Source organism: Scleropages formosus, chromosome 20 (assembly GCF_900964775.1).
Source record: "Scleropages formosus chromosome 20, fSclFor1.1, whole genome shotgun sequence".
In the NCBI taxonomy this organism is placed as follows: Eukaryota; Metazoa; Chordata; class Actinopteri; order Osteoglossiformes; family Osteoglossidae; genus Scleropages; species Scleropages formosus.
In genome coordinates, this window is record NC_041825.1 from 23,779,666 (window position 1) to 23,804,842 (window position 25,177).

The 25,177-nt window shown below is 45.1% G+C and overlaps 1 protein-coding gene across 2 annotated transcripts; it reads left to right on the forward strand.

Moving 5' to 3' along the window:
* Nucleotides 1-24,440, forward strand: ncf4 (neutrophil cytosolic factor 4). Of its 2 annotated transcripts, none has more exons than XM_029247080.1 (11): nucleotides 1-89; nucleotides 207-291; nucleotides 4,325-4,409; nucleotides 4,875-5,028; nucleotides 10,087-10,157; nucleotides 10,509-10,636; nucleotides 11,916-11,964; nucleotides 21,028-21,126; nucleotides 21,735-21,904; nucleotides 22,461-22,526; nucleotides 23,641-24,440. In XM_029247080.1, the coding sequence occupies exons 2-11, from the start codon at nucleotides 254-256 to the stop codon at nucleotides 23,846-23,848; spliced, it is 1,068 nt and encodes a 355-aa protein (XP_029102913.1). In that variant the 5' UTR covers nucleotides 1-89; nucleotides 207-253; the 3' UTR covers nucleotides 23,849-24,440. The 2 variants fall into 2 exon arrangements, with proteins under 2 accessions (XP_029102913.1, XP_029102914.1); XM_029247081.1 differs by lacking the exons at nucleotides 1-89; nucleotides 207-291 and adding exons at nucleotides 2,699-2,733; nucleotides 3,481-3,671.
* The last annotated feature ends 737 nt before the right edge of the window (nucleotides 24,441-25,177 follow it).

The window sequence follows — 25,177 nt, forward strand, 5'->3', positions numbered from 1 at the left end:
AAGTACTAGGAGAAAAGGGGATGGAGTAAAGGGAGATGCCAGATCCTGAGCCCGGAGAAAGCCACAAAACACCGTTTGCGGGGCAGCAGGTAAAGACGTTGAGGTGTCTCCCTCCCTCCCTCTACTTGTCCTGCGTTGACCTCTCTGCTGTCCTCTGGTTGACTTTCTTCCTCATGTCTCAACACTCTCTCATGTTTCTCCCTTAGGGTGGAGGAAAGTTATATTTAGGCTCTTCAAGAGGCGTCTTGGACCCATGTGGAGACCCACCCAGACCTGCAGGGACGTTCAGAGGTGGGTGGCATGGGGAGCCTGCAATGGATCCATGCCGATGCGAAGAGAAACCCGACCACTAACCAGGAGGTGCTGAGGCGTGGACATCACCATTGACTTAATGTGCCTCTATTTACGGGATGCTGATGTTGTTCGTTGCCCCCCAGAGGCTGTTGCTGGCATTACACTCCCCAAAGACAAGAGAGCATCATGCTTCTCTGCCCCTCCCCACTTCAGCTATTATATTTCTCCACCTCAGCAGTTTCTCTTGGAGTGGTGGCAAGAGAGAAGGTGAGACGGAGTAGAGGAAGGAGGAAGATCGGCAAAACAGAGAGACAGAAATAGAGGTGGAGAAAGATCCTCCACAATATTGACATCTGCCCAGAGAATGATAACATATACAGAGACCTCAGGCACCCTGCAAAGCATCACGGAAGGGCAAAGGAGAGACCTGTTGACTGGCAGATATCGACATGCATAAGCAACAGCATACATAAGAAAAAGTGTTTTGATAATCCGGTATTAGTAACAACTGCAGATGGTGGAGGGTATTAAGCCCTATGACAGGTGTCTTGGAGGTGGCTAGAGTTGTAGAACCCCAGGTTTTACAGCTGGTCAATGTGCTTATGTGTGAGATACAGGGAGAGGCAATGATACCATGGGGAACCCCAGGCTAATGGCCTTGAGATTAGGGTAGGGTTGCATCAAACACTGCTATTAATACAGTGGGCATGATGTGCTTGAAAAAACAAAAATCCACAATAACATATTTCAGGCATTCAAACAAACACTTACTTTACCATCATTGCTCACTTTACTTCCCACGAGGAGCACTGGAACAATTCTGCTTTGTGCTTTGCCAGCTGAGACAACAAGGGTCTGATATCTGTCCACATATGAAAAAAATACTTCATGTTTTGGAAGGTCTCTCTTTACTTGCCAAGGGAAGCCAGTGTCAGTATTGTAATCATCCCAACTGTACCCATGTGAGGTGTGGTATGTGGTAGTCTATGGCATGAGGTGTGGCGTGTGTGAGGAAGAGGGTTGAGAGCCCTGCCATTCTCCTTGGCCCCATACCATAAATAAGGCGTTCTTGCTATTCCTCGCTTGAGAAGTGACACTCACACTCATATATCGTATACACTGACCAACATGCATGCCTGTAAACACCAACTGGTGTGACCTTGGAGTTAAATGTATCTGCCGATGCATCTGTGTCACAATAGCTATGCGCAGCACAAAGTCAACCCCTCATTGTTTAATGTATTGTCTTTATAGTATAATATTTTTCACACGGCTGACCGTTTGTCCAAACTGAATTACATTCACTTTCATTAATCACTTATCCTTCTCAGGGTCACAGGGGTTGTGGAAAAGTGGAATCACTAGAAACTTGGCTAGGAGGGGTACACCCTGGACAGGGTGCGAGTCTATTGCAGGGTAGCCATATGGGCACACGCTATGGGCAATTTATTGTTGCCAATTCACCTGAAACACACCCTTGGACTGTCGGAGGAAATCCACACAAACACGGGGAGAACATGCAGACTCCACACGGCCAGAACTAGATTCAAACCCATAACCGAAGAGCCCAGGTGCTGTGATGTGTCAGCACTACCCACTGCCCCACCCAAGCAGAATTACATAGTGGTTTTATGAAATTTGAGTTGTAACCTGAACCAATTCACACCGTACTCCCACCACTGCTGTAGTGTCCTTGATCAAAATGCATGTACTGAAGAGCTCCAGTAGGACCACCAGCAATACAAATGGTCCAAATTAGCATAGGTAGGTCAGGGCTAGTAGCAACTGGAACTGTTGCCTTGCAGTCGAAAGACCTGGGTGTGAATCCTTACTGCAGTAGTCTTGATCAAGATGCTTACCCTGAATTGCTCCAGGAAAAAAATGTCAGCTGTATAAATAGGCAAATCAGAGTAGGCAGCGTAACATTGTGTGTTGCTTTGGATAAAATTATTCCCTACCTGGGTCAATGTCAATGTTTCTTTAATTAAAGAGATCAATCAAATTATAAACTAACATACCTTGCGTGAAGGTGTGTCACCAAGGGACATCTAGGGTTCGGAACCTGCAACTGCAAGTTTGGTTATCATATGGCAATAATCGAACCTTGTTTTGGAGGAGGCTTTCAGTCACTGTGACGGGCAAAGAAAGAAGCGTTTGAAAACAATAGCCGTAGTCACTACACACACAGCACCGTCTTGGAGCACCACTGCAGGATCTGCTCTAACCCCTGGAGTATTTCATACGAAGTCCAAATTACCTCATTGCACCGACAAGGTGAAATGGGGCCTTTTCATGGGAAATTTCCGTACGGCTTTCGCTGCCTCTTTCCCGCCAACAGAGCTCTTACTGGGCGCGGCGCAGCGACATCTGGTGGCAGCACATCGCGGTGCAGCGGCAAAGCGCCTCCCGTTTCATGATGCACGGCGATCCAGCAATAGTGTATGTTCTTATTGCGCTTAGGGCAGCATTAATATGAGAAATATTAGCTGGACGACAGGTCTTCAGCCTCTTATATGTATACGCACACATATACGTTTGTTAATCAGTTTTTATTGTGTTTTATGGGTGATTTCAATATTCGTCATATATACTATATGTCTGCGGGGGGTGCGGTGGCGCAGTGGGTTGGACCACAGTCCTGCTATCCGGTGGGTCTGGGGTTCGGGTCCCGCTTGGGGTGCCTTGCGACGGACTGGCGTCCCGTCCTGGGTGTGTCCCCTCCCCCTCCGGCCTTACGCCCTGTGTTACCGGGTAGGCTCCGGTTCCCCGTGACCCCGTATGGGACAAGCGGTTCTGAAAATGTGTGTGTGTGTGTACTATATGTCTATATACACGTCACATACACCGACTGAAGCCGCTTGGCTGGAGGGGACACACCCAGGACGGAACGCCAGTCCATCGCAAGGCACCCCAAGTGGGATTCGACCCACAGAGAGCAGGCACAGGCCAACCCCGCTGCGAAACCTCAAACACATGTGACACGGAGTAACACATGATGGAGTAAAAAACGAAAGCGAAGCTGAAGTAGTTTAAAATGATCTCCTTGGGTCAAATATGGATTTTAATGGCATGTAGTCGAAAGAAATCCCAGCTAAAAGTAAAACGCAATGCTCGCAGGTACAACAGCCAGACGCGCTGCACTAACGGCCGTTTTTTTTTTTTTTTTTTTTTTTTTTTTTTTTGCAGACTGGGGGGAGTGTCCGTGTGTGGAGGTGCGAAAGAGGAACTGGCGCTTCCTGCAACTGCAATAAGCACAGAGCTCGCTGCGAACTGCATCGCAACTCCAGCATCTCATCTTCTTCAGTCGCGTTCGACACTTTTCGCGGACCCAGCCGCTCCTTCACCATGTCTCAACCTCGCCAGCTCCGCGACGAGAGGTGAGCGCTGCACTCGTGCGCGCGCCTCCGCGTCCGCGCGCTTCAGCCGCTGCGCGCGCGCGCGCGCGCGCGACAAAAGCCTGACTATAAGCATTGACATTCCACCGTGTGCAACCTCTGGAACTGTTCTCTGTTTGGCGGTTTTCATTGTCGCTCTCATTCTAACCAGAGTTCTAATGCGGTTCAGGCGATTAAGAGTGTTTTAAATAAATTTACTGAAAGTATTTGTGTTTATTTGTGTGATCTTGAGAGTTAAATGGAAAATATCATTATCATGTGAAATATGTTGCTTTGAATGCTCTTTTAGACGGCGTCTTTAAATGCAAGTGAAATTTATTCAAACCAATCCTTGCATGTGACAGTTAAAAATCTCTGTTGTCCGATTTCACTGCACCGGTAGGTTGTGGGGTCTGTATTACTCAAGGTGTAAATCCCCATTTGGTGATTATTATTACACATTTCCCCTGTGTGGTTTACTGTCTGAAACCCTGCTATAAAAATCCCCATTTTGCTTTCTGAAGGTTCCCCAATCTGGCAATCCAGGTGCCTTGCCACCACAGTTGAAACTCTGACTGCACTGTAGTAAATACACATGGGAATCAGAGTAGTCAGCAACAGTATTAATCCGGGCTGTGTGTGTCTTTTCCCCTCAGTGATTTCGACCAGCTGCCCGACAACATCCCCATAAGTGCCACCATAGCCGACATTGAGGAGAGGAGGGGATTCATGATCTTCTATGTGAGACACGGCAAACCCTGAACCTGCGTTCGCTCCCGAGAACGGATACTTAGCGTCTGCCTGTGGGAACGCTGCTCGGACACTTCGTGATCCTACGCGATTTATAACTGGAGTTTGTCAGTATTTTACTCATAGTCATAGTAACCTGAGGTTTAAAGCTACAGATTTCTAATGTTACTTGAGGACATTAAATAAGAAAAGTAATGCATGTTTTGATCACTGCAAAATGCACCTATTAGGGTGAACTATGGAGTAATTCCAGCAATCCCACTTTCGCTGTTCCCATGCGGTGCTGTCATGTGACATGATGACATGATAGACATGTATGTAACTATACAAGGTAGCCAGTTATATGACTGAAAGGGAAATGCGAAGAAGACGAGCAAGGTATTTGTATGAGGAATGCAAACATGGCGCGAATACATGGTACGAACCCATGAGCACAGGCCTTTCCCCTTTCCGCAGCGCTTTGTGATCGAGGTGAAAACGAAGGGAGGGAGCAAATACCTGATATACCGCAGGTACAGGGAATTCTTCAACCTCCACCAAAACCTGGAGCTCAAGCTCTCCACAATGTCTCCGAGTGGCCCTTATAGCTGTTCCTTGCCCTTCTTGCCCAGTAAGTGCCACTTTCTGTATGTGTGTGTGTGTGGATCCCAAGCCCCGTGAATATAGCTAAAGCCTGATTTTTATACCATACTGATAAAGTTGTAAAAAAAACCTGCTAACTAATAACTGAATATTTAGGTGCCCTGTAATGGACCAGCATTTCTTGGATAGGCTCTGGACCAGCACTACCCTGTATTGAGCAAGTGGTTATTGGTGATGAATAGGTGTACAATGATGAGTATTTTCCCTTACAAATTGCTGACTGCGGAGATGAAGGTGGCCATGGGAGTTGTGCAGCGCTAACTCAGGTCCTTGCTGGCCACCGCCCTGTATGTAGTAATCATTATGTTATTTATCAGATGCTGTGGAGTGGGTGACACATGACATCATGCTTTAGCATAAACACGAACCATGACAGTAATGACAAAGACACAAAAGCTTTTATTGTCTAACAATACAGGAAAAAAAAGGGCATGGGATGTTTACCCAAAGGACTTAACCTGGAGTCCATTAAAAATAAAAAAAAAATTAAAAATAAAATACAAATGTTACCCTGCTTTTATTATGTATGACATAATTCTTTGTGAAGGTAATCAAGTTTCAGAGGAATAAGATGAGCATAATGTTTTCTTTGATTGTATTTATGGACATTTTATGAGGGCTCCATAGTTTTCAACATACCTAAAAAAGTTAAGATCCCCTGATTTACAGTCTTACGTAATCTGTCTGTTGTTACTGCTGAGGTATGTATTCAGTTCTTTACCAACGTAAATGCTGATTCTTTGTCATAGATCTACGGAAGTGGGTTGATGTTGTGTGTGTTTTAAAAGCAGCCCTTTAAGTGACCGTACAGGGCAGCATGTGATGTAGCGCCTCGAGCTGCAAGATTGCAGGTTCAAATCCCACCTAATGTTGTAGTAGCCTTCACCAACGTACATACCCTGCATTCACAGAGTTAAAAAATGACCCTGCTGTGTAAATGGGTAACTCATCAAAAGTCAATTTAGAGGAAAGAAACCTCAGCTTTGTTTGTCAGTCTGAGGTTATGAACAGGTGATGAGGAATGATGGGAATGGCAACTGACAGATGTACTGTTTGGGAGTGGTAGGCACATGTGCACCAAGCTGTCCCACGCACAGTGAACCCTTTTCTGAGAAATCCCTGGTTTTGGTTTACTCATCAGCAGAAAGGGACTCACTCATGTGCCCCCTTGTTCTCTCCCTGTCTTCTTGTTTGCACCTGGATCTGCCGCAGGCGAAAGGAATGTCTGTTGCTCCGAGCGCTGACACCTGTAGGCTGGCCTTGCAGGTGCAATCCTGTCCAAACCTAAAACAGTGAACATCTGTTCTCTCTCTCTCACACACATACACTCACACACAGACTTACAGAAGTGGTAGTTTCATAGTTGTTCCGTTACCCTCCTTTATCACCTGCTGTGTCTTTTCACGGGACATCCCTGCACTTCCTAGCTTGGTCCTTTGGTCCCACACACCTGTCACCTGTTCCCTAGGTGTGCAGTTGAACTCGTCCGACGTGTAGGAAACTTTCTCGTTGCCGATTTTGTCTGGTATGTGTCAGGGCAGTGAGCTACCTCACAGAGCACAGGGTTTAAAAAAGGCCCCATTATTATTTTTTTACCATGCTGAAACAGGTATTTTGGATAAGGGCTGTGAAATGGATAATACAATACACAGATGCATTTTGGCTACATTCTCCGGTGGGTCCTGGGATCGAGTCCCACTTGGGGTGCATTGCGATGGACTGGCATTCCGTCCAAGGTGTGTCCCTTCCTCTCCAGCCTTACGCCCTGTGCTGCCGGGTTAGGCTCCGACTCGCTGCGACGCTGCTTAGGACAAGTAATTTCAGACAACGTGTGTGTGTGTGTGTGTGTGTGTGTTTCGGCTACGTGCCTTCCTCAGTGTGTATGCGTGCTTTTTCAAGAAATACATATGTACAGTTTTTGGAACATGTGACTGGTTATTTCTCTTATCTCCCATTGGTCTCAGTGTGTGTAGATATATTTAAACTTTTTATAACTAGCTTAGTCATTTTCTCTTTTCTTGCATCATCATTAGAACCAATACCCTGCCCCTGTCTTTGATTTATATTACTGGTTTCGTTTCTATTGTCTGTATGTCCAGCAGTTACTGTCACAAACTCCCACATGTTCCAAAAGCTATAAATGCATGTTTCTCGACACAGGCAGTACAAAGCATTTAGCTGAGATGTGTCCATATATTATGTAAATTATATTTATTCATCCAGTTTGCGAATGCAGTCCCCCTTCTTCATTCCAAGAATGACTACACTCAACTCACACCGCTCCCTTGTGGATGCCAGTGCCGTGCTGCTGCGGTCACTTTGAAGCTGTAATGACATGTTTACCTGTTGTCTGAATTAGAAGTGGACAAATGGACCATCAGAGGTCAGACCTCACAACAAATCAACAAGGGACATTTGGTATAATACACACACGCACATTTTCAGAACCGCTTGTCCCATACGGGGTCACGGGGAACCGGAGCCTACCCGGTAACACAGGGCGTAAGGCCGGAGGGGGAGGGAACACACCCAGGACGGGACGCCAGTCCATCACAAGGCACCCCAAGCAGGACTCGAACCCCAGACCCACCAGAGACGAGGACTGTGGGCCAACCCACTGCGCCACCGCACCCCCACATTTGGTATAATATTAATTCTCCATTCTACTCTTGCCATTATCACCGCACTATATATTTACAGGAAGAAAAGTACAGGCAGTCCCCGGGTTACGAACATCCGACTTACGTAAAACCCATAGTTACAAACCACTCCACCCCATAAAGCCTATTATATTAAAAATTCAGGTTGCATACAATGATTCGTAATAGCAAATGGTGCTGCTTTGCGACACGCATCAAAACATTGCCATCTACTGTGGTTCGTCGGTGGCTCGTGGGTGGGGCACGTGAGCCCGAGGTAGAACAGACTTCGTTCTCTTCGGTCGGACCACTTTGCTGTTAACGGCGACTCGTGTGTTACTGTATTTGGCTTTAGATTTTTTGTTTTTTCCCTCCTAACCGTGGTACCAAAGTGTAAATGTGATGCAAGTGGTGGTGATGCGTCCAAGGAATTGAAAATGATCATGATTGAAACTGAAGTGGAAATAATAAAGCGAAAGGTGAAATGCCAACGAAGATTGGAAAAGCAAACATTAAATGCACACACACACACACACACACACAAACTCTCTTTCTCTCTCCTCTCCGAGAGAGAGCACTCGGCTATAAAAGACACTTCTTCCCAGTTGCGGAATCTCGCTCGAGACAACTGTCCGCTCTGAGTTCTCAAACCTACCTCACTTCGCTTTTCCAAGTCCTGTCCCTCATCATTCCCCTGCCCGCTTTGTCCCTTGACCACGATTTCGAATTCTCGCTTCTGTTAGTTCGCCGATCAACCGACCATTCGCCGGTCCCCGACCATAAGAACACGTCTAGTCCTTTGATTGTGAAAAAACGATCCTGCACTTGGGTCCAGCCCCCACCCTATTACCCTATTATCTTCTCTTCATCGTGATATAAGTAACATTTATTATCTCTTTATATGTCTCTCTCTATTAAAAATACTGTAGTTACATTATTATTCTTCTTCTTATTATTATTATTAATTACATAGAAAATTACATTGTGTTATTATTACTGTATTGTTATATTAAATATGTTTTAGTGTATCTGGAAGCATTTCTTTAACATTTTTTACGCACAGAAAGGTACACGATATACGATATACTAAGACAAACATTTGACAAACTGATGTGAGATGCGCACCATACCTAACTGTTTCGACTTACATACAAATCCCACTTAAAGACAGACTGAAGACACGGAATCTGTTCGTTATTTGGGGACCGCCTGTAGATTTAAGCAACTTCACCGAAATTGAGGATTTCCTCACATGCGAAGCAAAAGAAACCTCTCCTGGAGTTGCTCAGACTAAATTTAATTTAATAAAGAACCAAGAATCGGTTCAGCAGAATCATTCGACTTATTCATGTAGGCGACACTTTTCTCCGAAGCAACTTACAAAGCGAAGCTACTTCCAACTATTTACCCATTTATACAGTTGGGTCATTTTTAATGGAGCAATTTAGGGTCAGTACATTGCTCAAGAAAACCACAGCTCCAATTTGAATCTGTGACCTTTGAGTCAAACGCTAACAGCTCTAACCACAATACTACCCACTGCTTATCATATGTATGAGTCATATGTATCTTAAAAGAATGGATGTCTTTATGCTTTCTATGAAAACTATGAAGTATGCAGTTTTGTTAGTGCTTATATATAGGTTCTTCCTGTGGCTGTTGTACTTGCCTGCCTATTCTGGGCAGCAGGCACTATAACGGTTAAGGAACTGAAAGTGACCCAAGGGCTGTAGGTTCTCTCTGGTGAGCAGGGCTTCTGTTGCACTTCATGAGAACTGCTTGAGTAAATGTCTCTTATATAAACACAATGTACACACTGAAAGCTGTTTGAGCTGTTAGATAAGGGTACCTGCTGGTCCTTCTGTAGGCAGTGAGGCTCTGCGACGTTCTCATTGTTCCAGCGCTCGATAAATAAGGTCATTTTTATCGGACAAAAAATGTGAGCGTGAGCTGCTGTCTGGAACACGGCCAAGCGAGTGAATCGTATACACCTGCACAGACCAAGTAATTTTATTCTTTATCCAAAAAAAAAACCCCTCAATTAGCCACCTGAGTGCTGGGGCACAACAGCATAGTGGTTCGAGTTGCTACCTTATACTCATAGGACCTGGGTTTGAATCTCGCCTCTTGACTGCTACAGTAAATATGAACCACCTTTATGAATGGATAAGCCATCTTCTGGAACTATGTTTAAAAAACCTCACGGTGGATGCTGCTTTGGAGAAAAGGCTCAGCTAAATGAATAAATAACACCCCGCATTGTTTATGGGGTGGGATTGTCCACGTCAGGGCTCAACAGATACGTAATTAATATTGCTAACTAATTAATAACTAACATGTGTACGTAAAGCAAATCTTTCTAATATGTTGATGTGTTTTTTCTGCAGAAAAAGTGTATATGGGGAACAAGCAGGAAATTGCAGAAAGCAGGATACCGGAGCTCAACAATTACGTGAAAGTAGGAGGAAACAGTTATTGAGGAGTTTCCAGTTTACCATGTGTTACTGTCTTGTGTCACTGTTTCCCAATCTTGCCTCGTTTGCATTTGCATCGTTTGATCCTCTTTCTGTCATTCACTTCTCTTTTCTTTGTGATTTCCCAATTGCCTTGTTACTCCTGTCCTTCACAACTTTGTCACGTATCAGTGATGATGGACACCATCATGCTATGTACAAACATTAATATGAGAGTCTGGGAAGGTGATGCATTAGCAGGCTGGGTTTGAATTTCCCCTAATGCATTGTGTGTTGCCATACACTGAGGTCAGTTTGTATGAGTGGTTCCTCATATCTCCATCCACCTCTCTCAGAAACTGCTGTCCCTACCCACATGGCTTCTAATGGAGGAGGAGCTCCAGATGTTCTTCTACCAGAGTGAGCTGGACAGCCAGCAGGTCCCTCGCACCCTCCGTCGGCTCCGCCCCCCCACCCGCAGAGTGTAAGTCTCCCTTGCGACATCTCAACACACGTGGTGCTCACCAAAGATGATCGATGACAATAACGCTGTTCTGCTGCTAATACAGACTGGGTGTAGAAAGATATGATGGAGAGCAGTGTGAGATGTACTCATACTTCATGGTAGATGTGGGATAGGTACACTACAACAGGCCCACAGAATTTACAGCACAGAATGAAATGTGCCAAATTATAGACATTTATTAATTACAAAACCTCTAACGAATAAAGATAACATTACAGTATACAAACCCAAACGATGTAACACAAACCCAAAAAACTGTCAAATGCATTAAAAAAATTATATATATATCAAAGGGCCTGTTGAAACGTAATGCTTTTTCATTTTTACTTTTGCCAGGCCTTTCAAAATAAAATTTTCTTCCATTCTGAAAATTAGAAATGGTCATAAGTGCATTTATTTTGGAAATTGCACTTGGCATTTACATTATATTGCAGGTTAGCAGCTGTTTTAGCATTTTGGACATTGATCTAATTATAATGCAATATGATATGATATGAAGTTTATCGTCGGATTTCTCTGAAACGGGTTTTGTATCCCAGCAGCTCTACCCTGACCTAGTACATTAAGGGTAGATACGCAACAATGTGAGAAACAAGGAAAATAAATAAATAAATAAATTGATTTAATACTAGAATAAAGAGATAAATAATGAATAGAAGGAATTGCCCATGTTTTACACACCCAGATTTTGCACAAAGAATATTGAACAACTATATCACTTCATTTTCAGTTCTGTATGTGCCATCAACTCACAGTAATAAAAATAAAGTACTTGACAGCTTTCACAGAAGATTGTACAATTCCACAACACACCGCAAAGGATTTTTAACAACCATAGGCTACCGACTTTGCGATTCTATGAATGAGTAACGAATTTACCGTAGTTGGTTGTTTAGGCCTTTTCACCATCCTATCCTTTGGAGCCCAGACTGCAACCGAGACCCGAACACATTTGTTCTTTTAAATAAATTACTTATTCCTTTAGCTGACTTTTCTTCACAGCACCTTACAGTACTAGATGTACTACACTAAGCCCTTTACACTTATTTATCCATTTATATACTTAGTTAAATTTTACCACCTTATGCATGATAAGTACTATTAAGTTTTGTGAAGTACCTTCAGTATCGTCTTGAACTGCATTGTTTCTACTCTCTCTAAGGTGTTATGCAGTTAAATGTCGTACGGCCGGCTTGTTTACCTGGATCTCCCCGTTTTTTCCCCCCTCTATCAACAGAAAAGCTGAGAAACCTAAACCTGATCTGCTGTCAACCCCCAGAGCAGAGGTAAAAACATCTCTTTGTAACATAAATGCTGAGCCAAAAAAACATTCAGCTGTAGTTGTCTGCATCTGACCTCCTAAGCCCACAGTGGTTGAAACATTTTTGTTTTTTTTTCCCTCCGCTAAACGCATTTAAGGGCCTCAGACATTGTGCAGGCGTTCACTCCTACGTTTTATTTTCGAGACCAGCATCCACGGCGTTGCAAAAGCATGTGTGTGCTTTGTGCACTATTGCCTTATATAAATGTGTGCATCTGCCTGCCGGTGCGATGCTGTACTTCTCACGGGCCATATCAGCTCAGCAGTTGATCACGTTCTTCCATTTTTCCAACCCGGTAGTTAAAGGTACTGCTCGCTCAGGGGTGTCGAGTTGACTGAAGGTTGCACGCTAAACATTACTTGCAACAATGCAAGGGTTTGCAGCTAGCGGAAGTGTTTTGGTCCAGTGCTGCTGGTGTCACGTGATGATATAGTCTACTGACAGTTGGACACCGATGAACACCAGGGTCTCACTGACGGGGGACTCCTGGTGGACAGAAGGAGTGAGTAAAGAGATTTTTACTCCCAGTCCTGCTGTCTCCAGAAGTTTTCCAGTTCTCGGCTATCAATTATGACCTTGCTGCTAAGGGATCTAGTTAAATTAGTTTCAGGAAAACAGGAAAATCCTGCACACACCTTGGCCCTCTAGGGCCAGGAGCAAAGACCTCTGGGTATGGGGGGAATGGCATTGACAAGGTACCTGCCCTATTCAGTTTTGGCTCATTTGGACTGATCCTCTTTGTCCTTCCGATTCTTTAGAGTTCACTGTTCTTCCCGATCGATCCACCCTCTTTGACTTCCTCCCTTATCGCGGCCTCTGTCTCTCTCAGCCTGCTGAATTCATCGAACTTCCAGTCTTCATGTCCCCTACTTTACCGTTTCACTTTTTGTCGTTTCTAGTTCTGTCTGTGTGCACAGCACTATAACACTTTCCATTTTCTCCTTCCTTCTGCCCATCTGTCGCTCTCTTACTTTTTCTCCCTCTGTTACTGTGTTCCTTGTCTTTCTGTCTGTCTCGCTCTTTCTTTGACATGCCTTCTTCCTCTTTCTGTCCTTTCTGCCTTTGTCTTGTCTTTGTTTTGTCTCCATTTCCTCTCTGTCTCAGTCTTCTTCTCCCTTATTTTGTCTCCCTGTCCTCTCTACCTTATTCGTCCTTTGACATTCCCTCTTCCTTTTGGTGTCTTCTGCCTAATTGTTCCTTTGTCTCTCTGTTTTGTATCGTCTCTCTCTTGTTTTGTCCCATTGTCCTCTCTATCTCACTTTTCCTTTGTCACTCCCACTCCCCCATCTCTGCTGATGCCTGACAGACTTTTTCTCAGTATCTGGTAGCAACCTGCTCCCTCCCTGGGACAGTGTCTCTCCTATTCCCCATTTGTGTCACACCCACAGCTCTGGGTATGTGAAAAAGAAAGAAAAAGACAATTTATATTCCAGGGCTGTCCTTGCAGGAGAGGGGGAGTGATGGTGTTTTAAAGCTCTAGTTATTGGCCATTCAAAATCCTTGAAACGAAAACGAGTTTAGGTTCTCTGCTGTCAGCATATTCGGCACTTTTGGATTTAACTCCGTTGTGCAATCGGCACTGCGGCCCAACAAAATACCTTAACATTATAATGATGGATGGCCGGATCAAATTTCTGGAGTTGATAATTCAGGAAACAAACATGATGCAATTTTTTAGGACAGCTTGTAGCATAGTAGTTAGAGCTGCTGTCTTTGAACCTGAAAGGTCACAGGTTCAAATCCCACTTCCAGCTGTAGTACCCTTAAGCGAGGTACTTACCCTAAATTGCTCCAGTAAAATTACCCTGCTGGATAAATGGGTAAATAACTGTAAGTCAGTTTACAGAGAAGCATATTGAAATCAATGTCTAAATAGCTAATGTGACATTTGGCCTGGGGAGGATGTGGTGGTGCAGTGGGTTTGAGCCAGTCCTGCTTGCTGGTGGGTCTGGAGTTCAAGTCCTGCTTGGGGTGCCCTGTGATGGATTAGCATTCTGGCCTTGTGCCCTGTGTTATGCTCTGGTTTGCTGTGATCCTGCTTAGGACAAGTGGTTTCAGGCAATGTGTGTGAGGCATTTGGCCTGAACATATGTAATACATTATTTTAACGTTGGTCCTGTTAAACGCATTAGATAAGAATTCAGTTCCTTTTGAGCTTTGCCTGATTTATAGCACAGCTACTTTAGATAGTGACACCTTTTACACACAGGTGCAACTTGAAAGTAATCCAGAGTAAACACACTCAGCAGATGGTGAGCCACCTCTGCGATGACAGACTGTTAGCACGCCGGCGGAAACGATTTCCCTGTCGTTTTTTTCTCCATTGAGAGCTCTGTCATGTCACGTGATTTAAATCGCGAAACTTCATTCAGTAAATAGCTCAGTCGAGGCCAGTTAATTATAACAAAAACCCGCATAGGCAGGGGTCCGCAGGGACCAGGGTGGGGAAAATACTGTTAAAAGGCTTCCAGCTCCATATGGTGGATGACAGTGCTGTTTCAGGATATATCGCACCCGTGAGAATACGCTGGATTACTCTATGGTCTCTAGTACAGCTGACGGTGTAGTGATAAGAGCTGCTTCCTTTAGATCCAAAGGTTGCAGGTTTGAATCCCAGCTGTAGTACCCTTCAGCATCCTCAGCGGGTTGCTGGGGATGTGTGGAGGGTGGGGTTAATGGAGCTGAACTCCATCCGGTGCGCAGCACCTCATCAGTAGTGCACACGGGTCCCATACCTTTGCACAGTGGACCCTGCAGCAGGCAGAAACCTTAATCCCATGACCTTGCAGCAGAAGAAGCAGTATCTCCGCTAAAAGGTCCCTGCAACGTTACACAATTGTGTTCGTGTGTGCGCGCCCATACTGTAAATGTATGTATACGCACACACGCGCATGCACACCCACCACCAACAGTCATACGTTGCTCATAGACCGCAAAGAACTGGTTCACTAAATACTCAGTTCTATAAGTAGGTAAAAGTGTGAAAAGGAGAAAAAAAAAAAAAAAAAAGTAAGCTGTTTGAAGCGATTAGGATGAAAAAAATTTTGCCAAGCAGAAACAACCACTTGCATGCACAGCGCCTGCAAATTCTTATCCTCGGTGCTCAGTCCACTTCCTCCTCTGCACGCAAATGTTGAGACAAACTGGCACACACACACACACACACACACACACACACACACACACACCTATATGCACACATGCAAAGCAGCTGTAGGGAGACACACTCAGCACCTCCATACATTATTTCGGTTGCTGGACCCAGTTTACTCTGTCTTATTCCCACATACTTATGCCTGTGATGATTACAGTGATGTTGTCCAAGCAAATATCACTTACATAAAATGCCCGGACCAAAGGAAAAACATTCTTCAGCGGGTCAAGGAAAAAAAATCTGCGCAGCCCTGTTCAGCATAACAACATGTGCCATCTGTCTTTTGTGTTTCATGTGTCTGTTTCGCGTCAATGTGTAAATCTGTGGTAACAAGACGATGAATAGCAAAGACTTTGTAGGTGTTCTGGTGGCAGAGAAACTGGGCTTGCAGTCAAATACACTCAAAGAAATGAACAGAAGGGCAAAACTTTGAGACTTTTGATATATATATATATATAGAGATGCATGCACATACAAAGAAAGCAATACAGAGAAACTAATTTAACTAGTAACTAACAATACAGAGAAAATATTTTCGTTTTATTTCAGATTTTTGGATGGGGGATAGCTGTGAAAGTTGTGTGATGCCGTTTTGTATCTCAACACAGTTGCGTCTAGTTGTGCTGTTTCAGACGTTAAGTGCTCTGCAGCAGCTGCGTTGACGAGGACATTATATAAAAACTAGATGCAGGGAGCTGAACTTAAGTGATGGTGACATGATGCTTTGAAAAGATGGAGAAATGCTGCTTCTCTTGATATTCCAATTTCACCAAAGTGCCGAAAGTGCAATGGAGCATGGAAGTCTAGCTCGAATCACCACATCGAAAGGGAAACACACACACACACACACACTGTCTGAACCGCTTGTCCCATACGGGGTCGCGGGGAGCCAGAGCCGAACCCGGCAACACAGGGCCTAAGGCTGGAGGGGGGAGGGGACACACCCAGGACAGGACGCCAGTCCATCTCAAGGCACCCCAAGTGGAACTTGAACCCCAGACCCAATGGAGAGCAGGACCCAGTCCAACCCACTGCGCCACCACACCCAAAAGGGAAACTACTATTGTTAATAACAATTATTATTTCATTACCTCCAGGGCAACTTAAAACATTACATTTACAGTGATGTGGCAATTTATACAGCAGGGTAATTAGTTCGGCATTAGTATCTTCTGTCAAGAAACTACTAGGTGGCAGTGACGAGATTTGATTTATAACATACTAATATAATACTCATATTTCTACCCAGCCTTGAATGGACTGCAGGAGTTGACATCATTAGAAGGAGTGAGTTGTGTTAGAGGGGGGTGCGGTGGCGCAGTGGGTTGGACCACAGTCCTGCTGTCTGGTAGGTCTGGGGTTCAAGTCCCACTTCGGGTGCCTTGCGATGGACTGGCGTCCCGTTCTGGGTGTGTCCCCTCCCCCTCTGGCCTTACGCCCTGTGTTGCCGGGTAGGCTCCGGTTCCCCGTGACCCCGTATGGGATAAGCGGTTCTGAAAATGTGTGTGTGTGTGTGTGTGTGTGTGTGTGTGTGTGTGTGTGTGTGTGTGTGTGAGTTGTGTTAGAGAGCTGCTAATGTATTGCAGCACCCTCCTCCTCCACTCCTCACTCAGTTCCCCAGGGCCCCCGTTCTCTGTAATGCAGTTAGAGCGCCACCGGGGGCACTGCGTTGAGGTACCAGATCACTCGAATTCGAGAGGACGTCCGCCGAGTGTAACTGTTCCTCACCGGATTTCTATCGATTTTTCCATGGCCCGCAGAGCCCGTCGCATAAACTGGCATGATGTCTCTGATAGACTGAATTGGTCAGTGCATCGATCCAGCCCTGCTAGCACCTCGCCTCCTTAAGTGTGCTTTTCTGAGTGTAATTTACTTTAGACAAGTGGCTGCTGGGCTACTGTTACAATGACAGCAATACAAGGCATGTGTTTATGTGTACATGTCCACATTTGAGCAATTTTCAGAATCTGAAGCTGGGTCTCTGAAATGGGTCGCTCTCACCCTTTCTGTAAGACACCTTCAACCAAAGAAAAAGTTCAACCCATCTTCTCCTGCATTCCATCTGACCTTCTGTGTGTAAACAATCTTTAATTGGGCTGCTGACTCTTGTGGGTTTTCCATGATCTTGAGCCGATCCATATTTAGATCAACCCTTGTGACATCTGGCCCCGGCTTAAAATACCTGACCTGGACCCTGTAATAGATGTGTGAACTTTTTATTTTAATCTAAATGTCTTTTTTTGCTCTTACCCAGATTAGGAAAAAAGCAGGCATGGGAAGTGTTAATATTTCTCTTGGTCACACAATCACATTCTTTTTGCTTTTGTGTGTATGTGTGTGTGGTTTTATGACTGAACTTTCAAAGGCCTTAGAATAAGAATGACTGCATAGCAGCATAGGTATTTCATTATGGTTATCAAACCCCATAGAGTACGCTACCACAATGTAGTAAGCAGAGACTCCCGAATGATAGGAGTGTGATGACCTAATACATTTTTATGTTTTGTGCTTCTAATAAATCAGTGACTTTTTAAAAATGATAAATGGGTCCTTGCTCCCATTCAGTCAAGGATGTACTTGATGCTGCACTTATAAGAAACCATACTATGCTGTATGGGGTCTGAACTTGGTAGCCCTGTTCCTGGAGATATTCTTGGTCTGCAAAATGATGAAACACTGAGAGTCTGAAATTCATTATCATCTACTCTAATTTAGTGTTGAAAGTGACCTAGTTAGGGTCTTAAGGCTTTGTGTAGAATCAAAACCAGAGCCAATTCAGGTCTTGCAAGATCAGGAATGTCAACCCAAAACTTGATGAACTCTTAGACCGCTGACCATAAGCACTTGTTTGAATCATGGGTCTGGGTTACCCTTTGTAAGGTGCCAACTCAAGTACCTCAGTCAGTGCAAGCTGCCTAAAAATGAATGGGTCACATCAATCATCCGTCCAACCAAAAGGAACGTTGGGCACGCTCAAGACAAGTTGACTTTGTTGACTTGGAGGTGACGGTACACCCCCACTCTTTGACCTCAGGGTGCTACGTCATTTCTGACTCAACAATGACACTGTGCACAGCCCAAGTTGCCACTGGTTGGTCAGATGATCAGTGCCACCGATTCGGTGCAGCAATGAGTTGACACAGAGTTTAAATTACCCCTGTCAATCGATGTTTGCTGACAGCTATGTTTGAGTTTCTTCTCTGCCTCCCATCAGCAAATAATACATGTACTTCGATCTTTTATCATAAGCAGGATCTGTGTTTTAATTAAGGCACATTAGAAGGGTCAGCGAGAGCTCTGCTAATGGTATCAGCTGGAGCCGTTGTTTCACTAATAGGCTCTTACTCACCTCTCTCATTAATGGAATGGCTGCAAGCAGAGTTTACTAGCACGGTTGTGTGGCTCTTTTGATGCCTCCATGCAATAAGACAGGAAGGCAGCTGCAAGATCTGTGAAATGCATCATGTGTTTGATCTCAAGGAGCATTGAGTCCTCACATTTTGACTGTTGACCTTGGACTGAGTTTCCAGAGTTGCTTCTGTGTGCTGCAGGTTTGTCTTTTGGTGCCCAGGCTCTTATCTCTTTTGCAAAAGCGGTTAAGCTTGTAGGGATGCTCTCTGCAGTTCCGCGTTAAGAGCTGCCCACATGCACACACGCACACACACACATTACATCTGCCAACACATAATTAGTTGATACCATCTAACACCATCTCACCTACACCATCCCACATAAAGAATCTTTTATTGTATATTATTGTAAAGGGACCACCACCCCCCCCCGCCATAAACTCAAAATCATACATTATTTGTCATACAGGCAGGGGCTTACCAGCATGAATATACTTTTATTTATTTATTCAGCTGATGCTTTTCCCAAAACAGATTACAGTGTTTTACCCAATTATACAGTTAGGTCATTTTTACTGTTATCATTTCAGGGTAAGGACTGTTCTCAAGGGTATTACAGCAGGAGGTGAGTTTTGAACCTAGGTCCATAGAGTATAAAGTGGGAGTTCTGTCCATTATGTTCCTTACTGCCCTCTGTATACACTTCCACTAGAGGAGTGGGCCAGGTGCCCGGAGGTAACGGTGGGCACTGGGTGAGGCCTTGGCTCTGTAGTGCCCCCACTGGTATGTAATGAACTTCAGCAGGGTCTGGGCCTTCTAACACCCACAGTCCTGATGCTCTGGGGATCCAGCTGATAGTCCCTGTCTGCCCAAGACCTCATTACTCCATCCCTGCATGAGTGGAAATGCTGGTGGTGGGTTCATACTGGCTTGGGGCTGAACCATGTGCAGGACTAATGTGGGTTTTGAAGGAAAGCGAAAGTTAGCTTTGTTACACTGAGTGGCTCCCTGCATATCCATGAGCCTGGATGACCAGTCTGGCCCCATCCAGTGCACAGCAGCCATCATAACACATTCACCATCAGAATGGACCCGATCCCTGCTCCAGCATTCTCCAGCAGCCTCACACACACACACACACACACACCCACACCACACACACTATAACCCCTGCCCTCCATTACTCTGGAGGATTAGAACCCCCTGCATCCTGCTCATTGCTGCCTGAGGTCTCTAAACACCCAGGGTCATCCTAAGTGGAATCACAGTCCTACTGCAGCAAGACCAAGCTGGATGGTTAGACTGTAGTCAAAAAGAACTGTGATAACCGCATTTTATGGTAACCAGTTTGCAAATTCAACGGTATCACTTTCAGTGGGCTCTTCTCCTCCTGCAGTTTTGTAACCTCACCTCCTCTCTCTCTCTCTTTCTTTCACCCCCCCCCCACCCCCCACCCCACCCCCAGCTCCTGCAAGGCTTCCGCAGCATTCCATTATTCTTCATGCTCCCTGATCATTAGGGTCACCAAGGTCTTCCCACATCCAGCAACTTCTACGGGAAGTTGAGACCCAACGCGCTTCTTTATTTTAGTGAAAGCATCCCAAATCAGACCGTGAAGTGTGGTTTTGGCCAAGAAAGCGTATATCAACTCCCCCACTTCAAACTCTGCACATCCCCCGTCCCGGTTCTGTGTGTGCGTGACATTGCTCCGCTCTTTCGGAGCTTCTCTGCCTTTGAGTATTTCCAGCCTGCGCTTTGCACGCCCCCGATGTCCCACGCACGAGTCGTGTCCTCTCAAACCCGCCTCCAAGCACAGTCGCATGCTGCTCGCGGCCGGACTTTGTCTCGCTGCTCTACCCGTTCGCTCACACGCACAAGACCCACCGCTCTGCCTCAGTGCGCTTGCTCCTCCTTTCGCTGCCGACTGAACCCCAGCAGCAAGGGGGAGCTACAGTGCCCTTCCAAGGAGCTCCAAAATCTCAGCGCTTTCCATCCGTGTTAGTGTGCGGTCCTATATGTCTCTCTCCTCGCCTCCTCTTCTCTCAGGCACTTACACTGTCTGCAGCATTCCGTGCATCAGCAGTATCCCGTCTATGAGCAGCATCCTGTGTCCCTACACCATCCCATGTCCCTGCAGCATCCCGTGCACCTGCAGTATCCAGTGTGCCTGCAGCACCCCATGTACCGGCACTTTTTTGTGTCCCTTCAGCATCCCCTGCACCTGCAGCATCCTATGTACATGCAGCATCCCATGTGTCTTCAGCATCCCATATACCTGCAGAATCCTGCGCACCTGCAGCATCCCACGTAACAGTAGACCTTATATACCACCTCTTTCACCTCCAGCTCTCTTAGAACTACTTTCCCCCTCACAGGTTTCTGCCGAGCTCTTGCTCCAGCTCCTCTCTTTCCCACTTTACTTTTCCTACCACACACAGACACGAGTGTGCGCTCCGTGGAATCAGCAAGCAGCTCACCTGTGCTCACGCCGGTGTGCGCCTGTTTGTGTTTGTGCCGTCACAGGCGATGTTCGACTTCAGCGGGAGCGGGCAGTTGGAGCTGAGCCTGCGGGCCGGCGAGGTGATCTTCCTGCTCCGGAGAGTCAACGCTGACTGGCTGGAGGTGAGCTGAAGGGGAGAGTTAAAGCGAGAGGGAGGGAGGGGGGATGGGGGGAGGATGGGGTGGGGGGGGTGCCACGTGGGATGCAGCGATGCTGAGGAGGAGAGATGGCAGGACGCAGGGGTGGAAGGAGGAGGGATGGAAACGGAGGCTGGAGAAGAAAAGGAGGGTGTTAGAGAGGAACAGGGCACAAGGGATGAAGAGGAGGGGAAACTTATCTGGACACAATATTGCATGCAGTTTTTCATATGTGATTTTCTGTGTGAGTTTATAGCTTCATATCAATAACTTCTGCAAATAAAACAATTTGGCTTCAGATTACAAGATGTTTTTATTTATTTCTAGACTGCACTGTGAATTCTGTGTAATTGCATGAATGTGACTGAGCCAGTGTGTGTTATTTTTTGCTCCCTGGTTTGCGCACGTGTGTGTGTGTGTCTGAGAGGCTGCATGCGGCTCAACTCCCATTGTTTTACTTTCATCTGCAGTAAACTCACAGCTCAAGTTGACTCTTACTGCCTGCTCTTCAGGTAGATTGGACCACAACCAACTTCTGATGATCACTTTGTGTGGTTAAATCTCCTTACACTACCATCATCACCACCCCTCAGGGTACAGTGAGGGACCGAACAGGCATTTTCCCCGTGTCCTTTGTGAAGATCATCAAGCCCCTGCCTGACAGTGATTCTGAGGGAGAGGGTGAAGGTACGAAGGGACCACCAGCGGGTTCCTACAGCTGCCTGCGCTGCTACCTACACCAGGGCGGCAGTGTGGAGACCAGGTGAGGAAGGGGTGGCCTATGGATGTCTACTGCAAGGATGCCCAATGTGTTTCATCACCTTGAGCTTTCAGTGACTAAGTAAAGAAACATGGGAAGATCATGAAGTTTTAAGAATTAGTCCAAAATTTTAAGACTGCACATCATTTCCATAACATCTTGTAATAGGACTGCTGGTAGTGTAGCGGTTAGCGCTTTGGCCTTTAACCAACAAGGGCCCAAGTCCGAAACCCACCTCCTGCTGTTGCGCCCATGAGCAAGGTAAAAATTACCCTCGCACATAAACTCTGTAAATAGCTTAATATTGTAAGTTGCTTTGGAGCAAAGCAATCTTAATAAATAAAATATTTCATGGTAGCTCCTTGTAAGTAAATGGGGGATGTGCCTGGTCCAGACACCACTTAACATTCCAGTACTGGCTGTGACAGTCATGGTCATGTTGTCTTTATAACTTACAAAATATTGCATGATGTACAACCTCTGACCCTAAAGAAATTTAACTCTGCCATAAGAAAAGGACAGGTCACGTGGACATCTGTGACATCTCTGTTGCCCGCAGGGATTTGTGTGTCGAGGAGGACCTCTCTGCCCAGCCGTCCTATAAAGACCTCCTCACACGCATGAGGTAAGGCAGTGCACGGCAGTAAGGAAGGAAGGACGGAACTCGAACCCAAAATGCACCAGTGCGCTTCACCCTCCCAAGCGGTTCAGAAAGTGTGTGTGTGTGTGTGTGTATTTGAAATGAACAAAGAAATTGGACTGACTGATAGGACCAATGTCCAACCCTTAAGATTCTTTTTAAAATACTTGTGTGTTTATTCATGGTGCTAAATAAGAATTTATATAACCCTCTGGAATCTTCCAAATTTTTAAATAGAATCCTCGAGAGTTCTTTTTTCTTTGCACTGTTTTATGTCGGACTTGGCCGTGGGAAACACGCCCATGGTTGGCACGAGGCTGAGGGCAGCTGACCTGCTCCTCCAATCCACCTCCTTCCAGTGCACGCTTTTATTCATGCAGCCAATCACATGGTGTCACGGGGGAGATCTAAGTGCTGATTGGTGGAGTCATAAGTTGGTCCAGGGTGCCTGATGATGAGCGTTGTGTGTGTAGCAGCTACCGTGCAAACCCTGGCCAGTTGTAACACTTCCTACCCCAGGGGAGCAATGTCAGCTCATTCAAACTCTGCTGAATTTCTCACCCATCAGCCAGCGACATGACCCCCATTTGAACCATGTACTCTCAAACCCAGACAATTTTTCTCTACTCTAGAGGATTTTTTTAAAAAAATTAACAGTAAATCACTGTAACCTGTAGAAAGAAACAGAATACTGATAAACTGCAAATACATACATACACACATATAAGATGAGAGGAAGGACTTATGATGTTTGGCAGCAGTGGTCAGGTATCTACGAAGTTCTAAAAAGATAATTCGTTATGGCCATGTTAACTTCTCTACCGGAAGAAAGTCATGCACTGTAGTCTAACTTCATCAAAGCAGAATTTAAGTTTCTTGTTTAAGGAATTTAGAGGAATTCATAATTTTTAAAATAATTTTAAATGCCTTTATAATCCATTCCGAAGAAGCAAATCTGTAGTTGTTCATCTTTTGTGGTTTATCTTCCTGAATGTCATGCCAAGCATCGTTCTGAGAGCATTGATTGTGAGAGGATAAGGTAGCATGGGGGGGAGGGTTAATCTCATGAGGCCAATAAGATAGCATGTCACCCCTTTAGGGAAGTGTTCCAACTCGAAGACATTGCACTGAACTACCGGGACTCAGAAGGCGACCTGGTGCGGATTTTGGATGACGAGGACGTGAAGCTGATGGTGATGGAGGGCAGGTGCCAAGGATCAGAGATCAAGAGGCCTGTGAACCAGTATCCCTGGGAGCTACACATCACCCTGGCCTCTGACCTCTCTGTGTACAACACAGAGCCCTGAGAATCTGGCAGGGGGTGCGCGCGCAAAGTTCTGCATGTGTGTTGTGTGCGTTCGTGTTCTTATGTTTACATTACATTACAATGTCCAAGCTGCCCTGGGTGCGTGTGCAAATGTGTATGACAGAACCTGAGATAAAGTGAGACGAGATGCCGTTGCATGAGGGCTGAGAATCTACCCGTGATGCCACGGATGCAGTTGCTGAAGCTGCTTCATTTGCAGAAGTTTTCGGTTTTAAACATGGTTGATCAAGAGTGTTAAATAAAGCAAACAGAACAGCATGTTAGAGGAACATGAACATGTAGAATTACAACCCCTCTTGACTATGGCTCAAGTTTTATACATGTTATATTAAAACATTTCAGAAAATGCTATATTTAACATGAAAATCTGCAAAATTGTTTGTCTATTTTTTGTATGTGTGTATATATGGAGGAATAGGGGTTATAATAGTCACTGATTCACAGTCAGTGCTGTTTGTCATGTAATGTTACCAAAATGCTCTGGAGTAAAAAAAAAAAAAAAAAAAACAAATGTTTCTGGCTATGGAAAATTGTGAGGCTAAAATCATAATACATAATTAAAAACACAATGAAACACCAAGGTGTGTCTGTCCTGGAAGGTGATCAAGTGTGAAGTCACACTGACCTTTAATCTGACTTCCTTCCTATATTTACAAAAATCATTCACTACCAACAACAAAGAAATATTCAGACAAGGAAAAAGGTCGGATACTATGAAAAAACACTTTAAAAAATTAATCAACCCAGGACCCCCAACACTATCTATCTGCATTTATTTATTTGCCCATTTACCCCTTTGTGAAAAAGTGCTTTTTTTTTCCCCCCAAATTATCATCAGTCTGCTGCATCAATTGCACCCCACCTTAAAACACCCCGTGTCCCAGTTTCTGTTTTAGTGGACACCAGTTTGCTGTGAGAACTTCGTACAGCTGGTGGAATACATTTACATTTATTTAGCTGACACTTTTCTCCAAAGAGACTTTCCATGATTTAATGATCTAAACAGCTAGGTTTTTTTTTTTTTTTTTTTTACTGGTGCAATTCAGGGTATGTACTTTGCTCAAGGGCACGACTGCAGGAGGTGGGGTACATGTTTTTACACTTTAGCTGATGCTTTTCTCCAGAGCAACTTACAATGTTAAGCTTCCTACAGTTATTCACCCATTTATACAGCAGGGTATTTATACTGGAGGAATTACAGGATCAGTACCTTGCTCAAGGATACTGCAGTTGGTGGTGGAATTGACGCCTCCAATGTTTGGGTCCAAAGGCAGCTAGGTTTTTTCAGATGAGGGACTCCAGGGTTCGT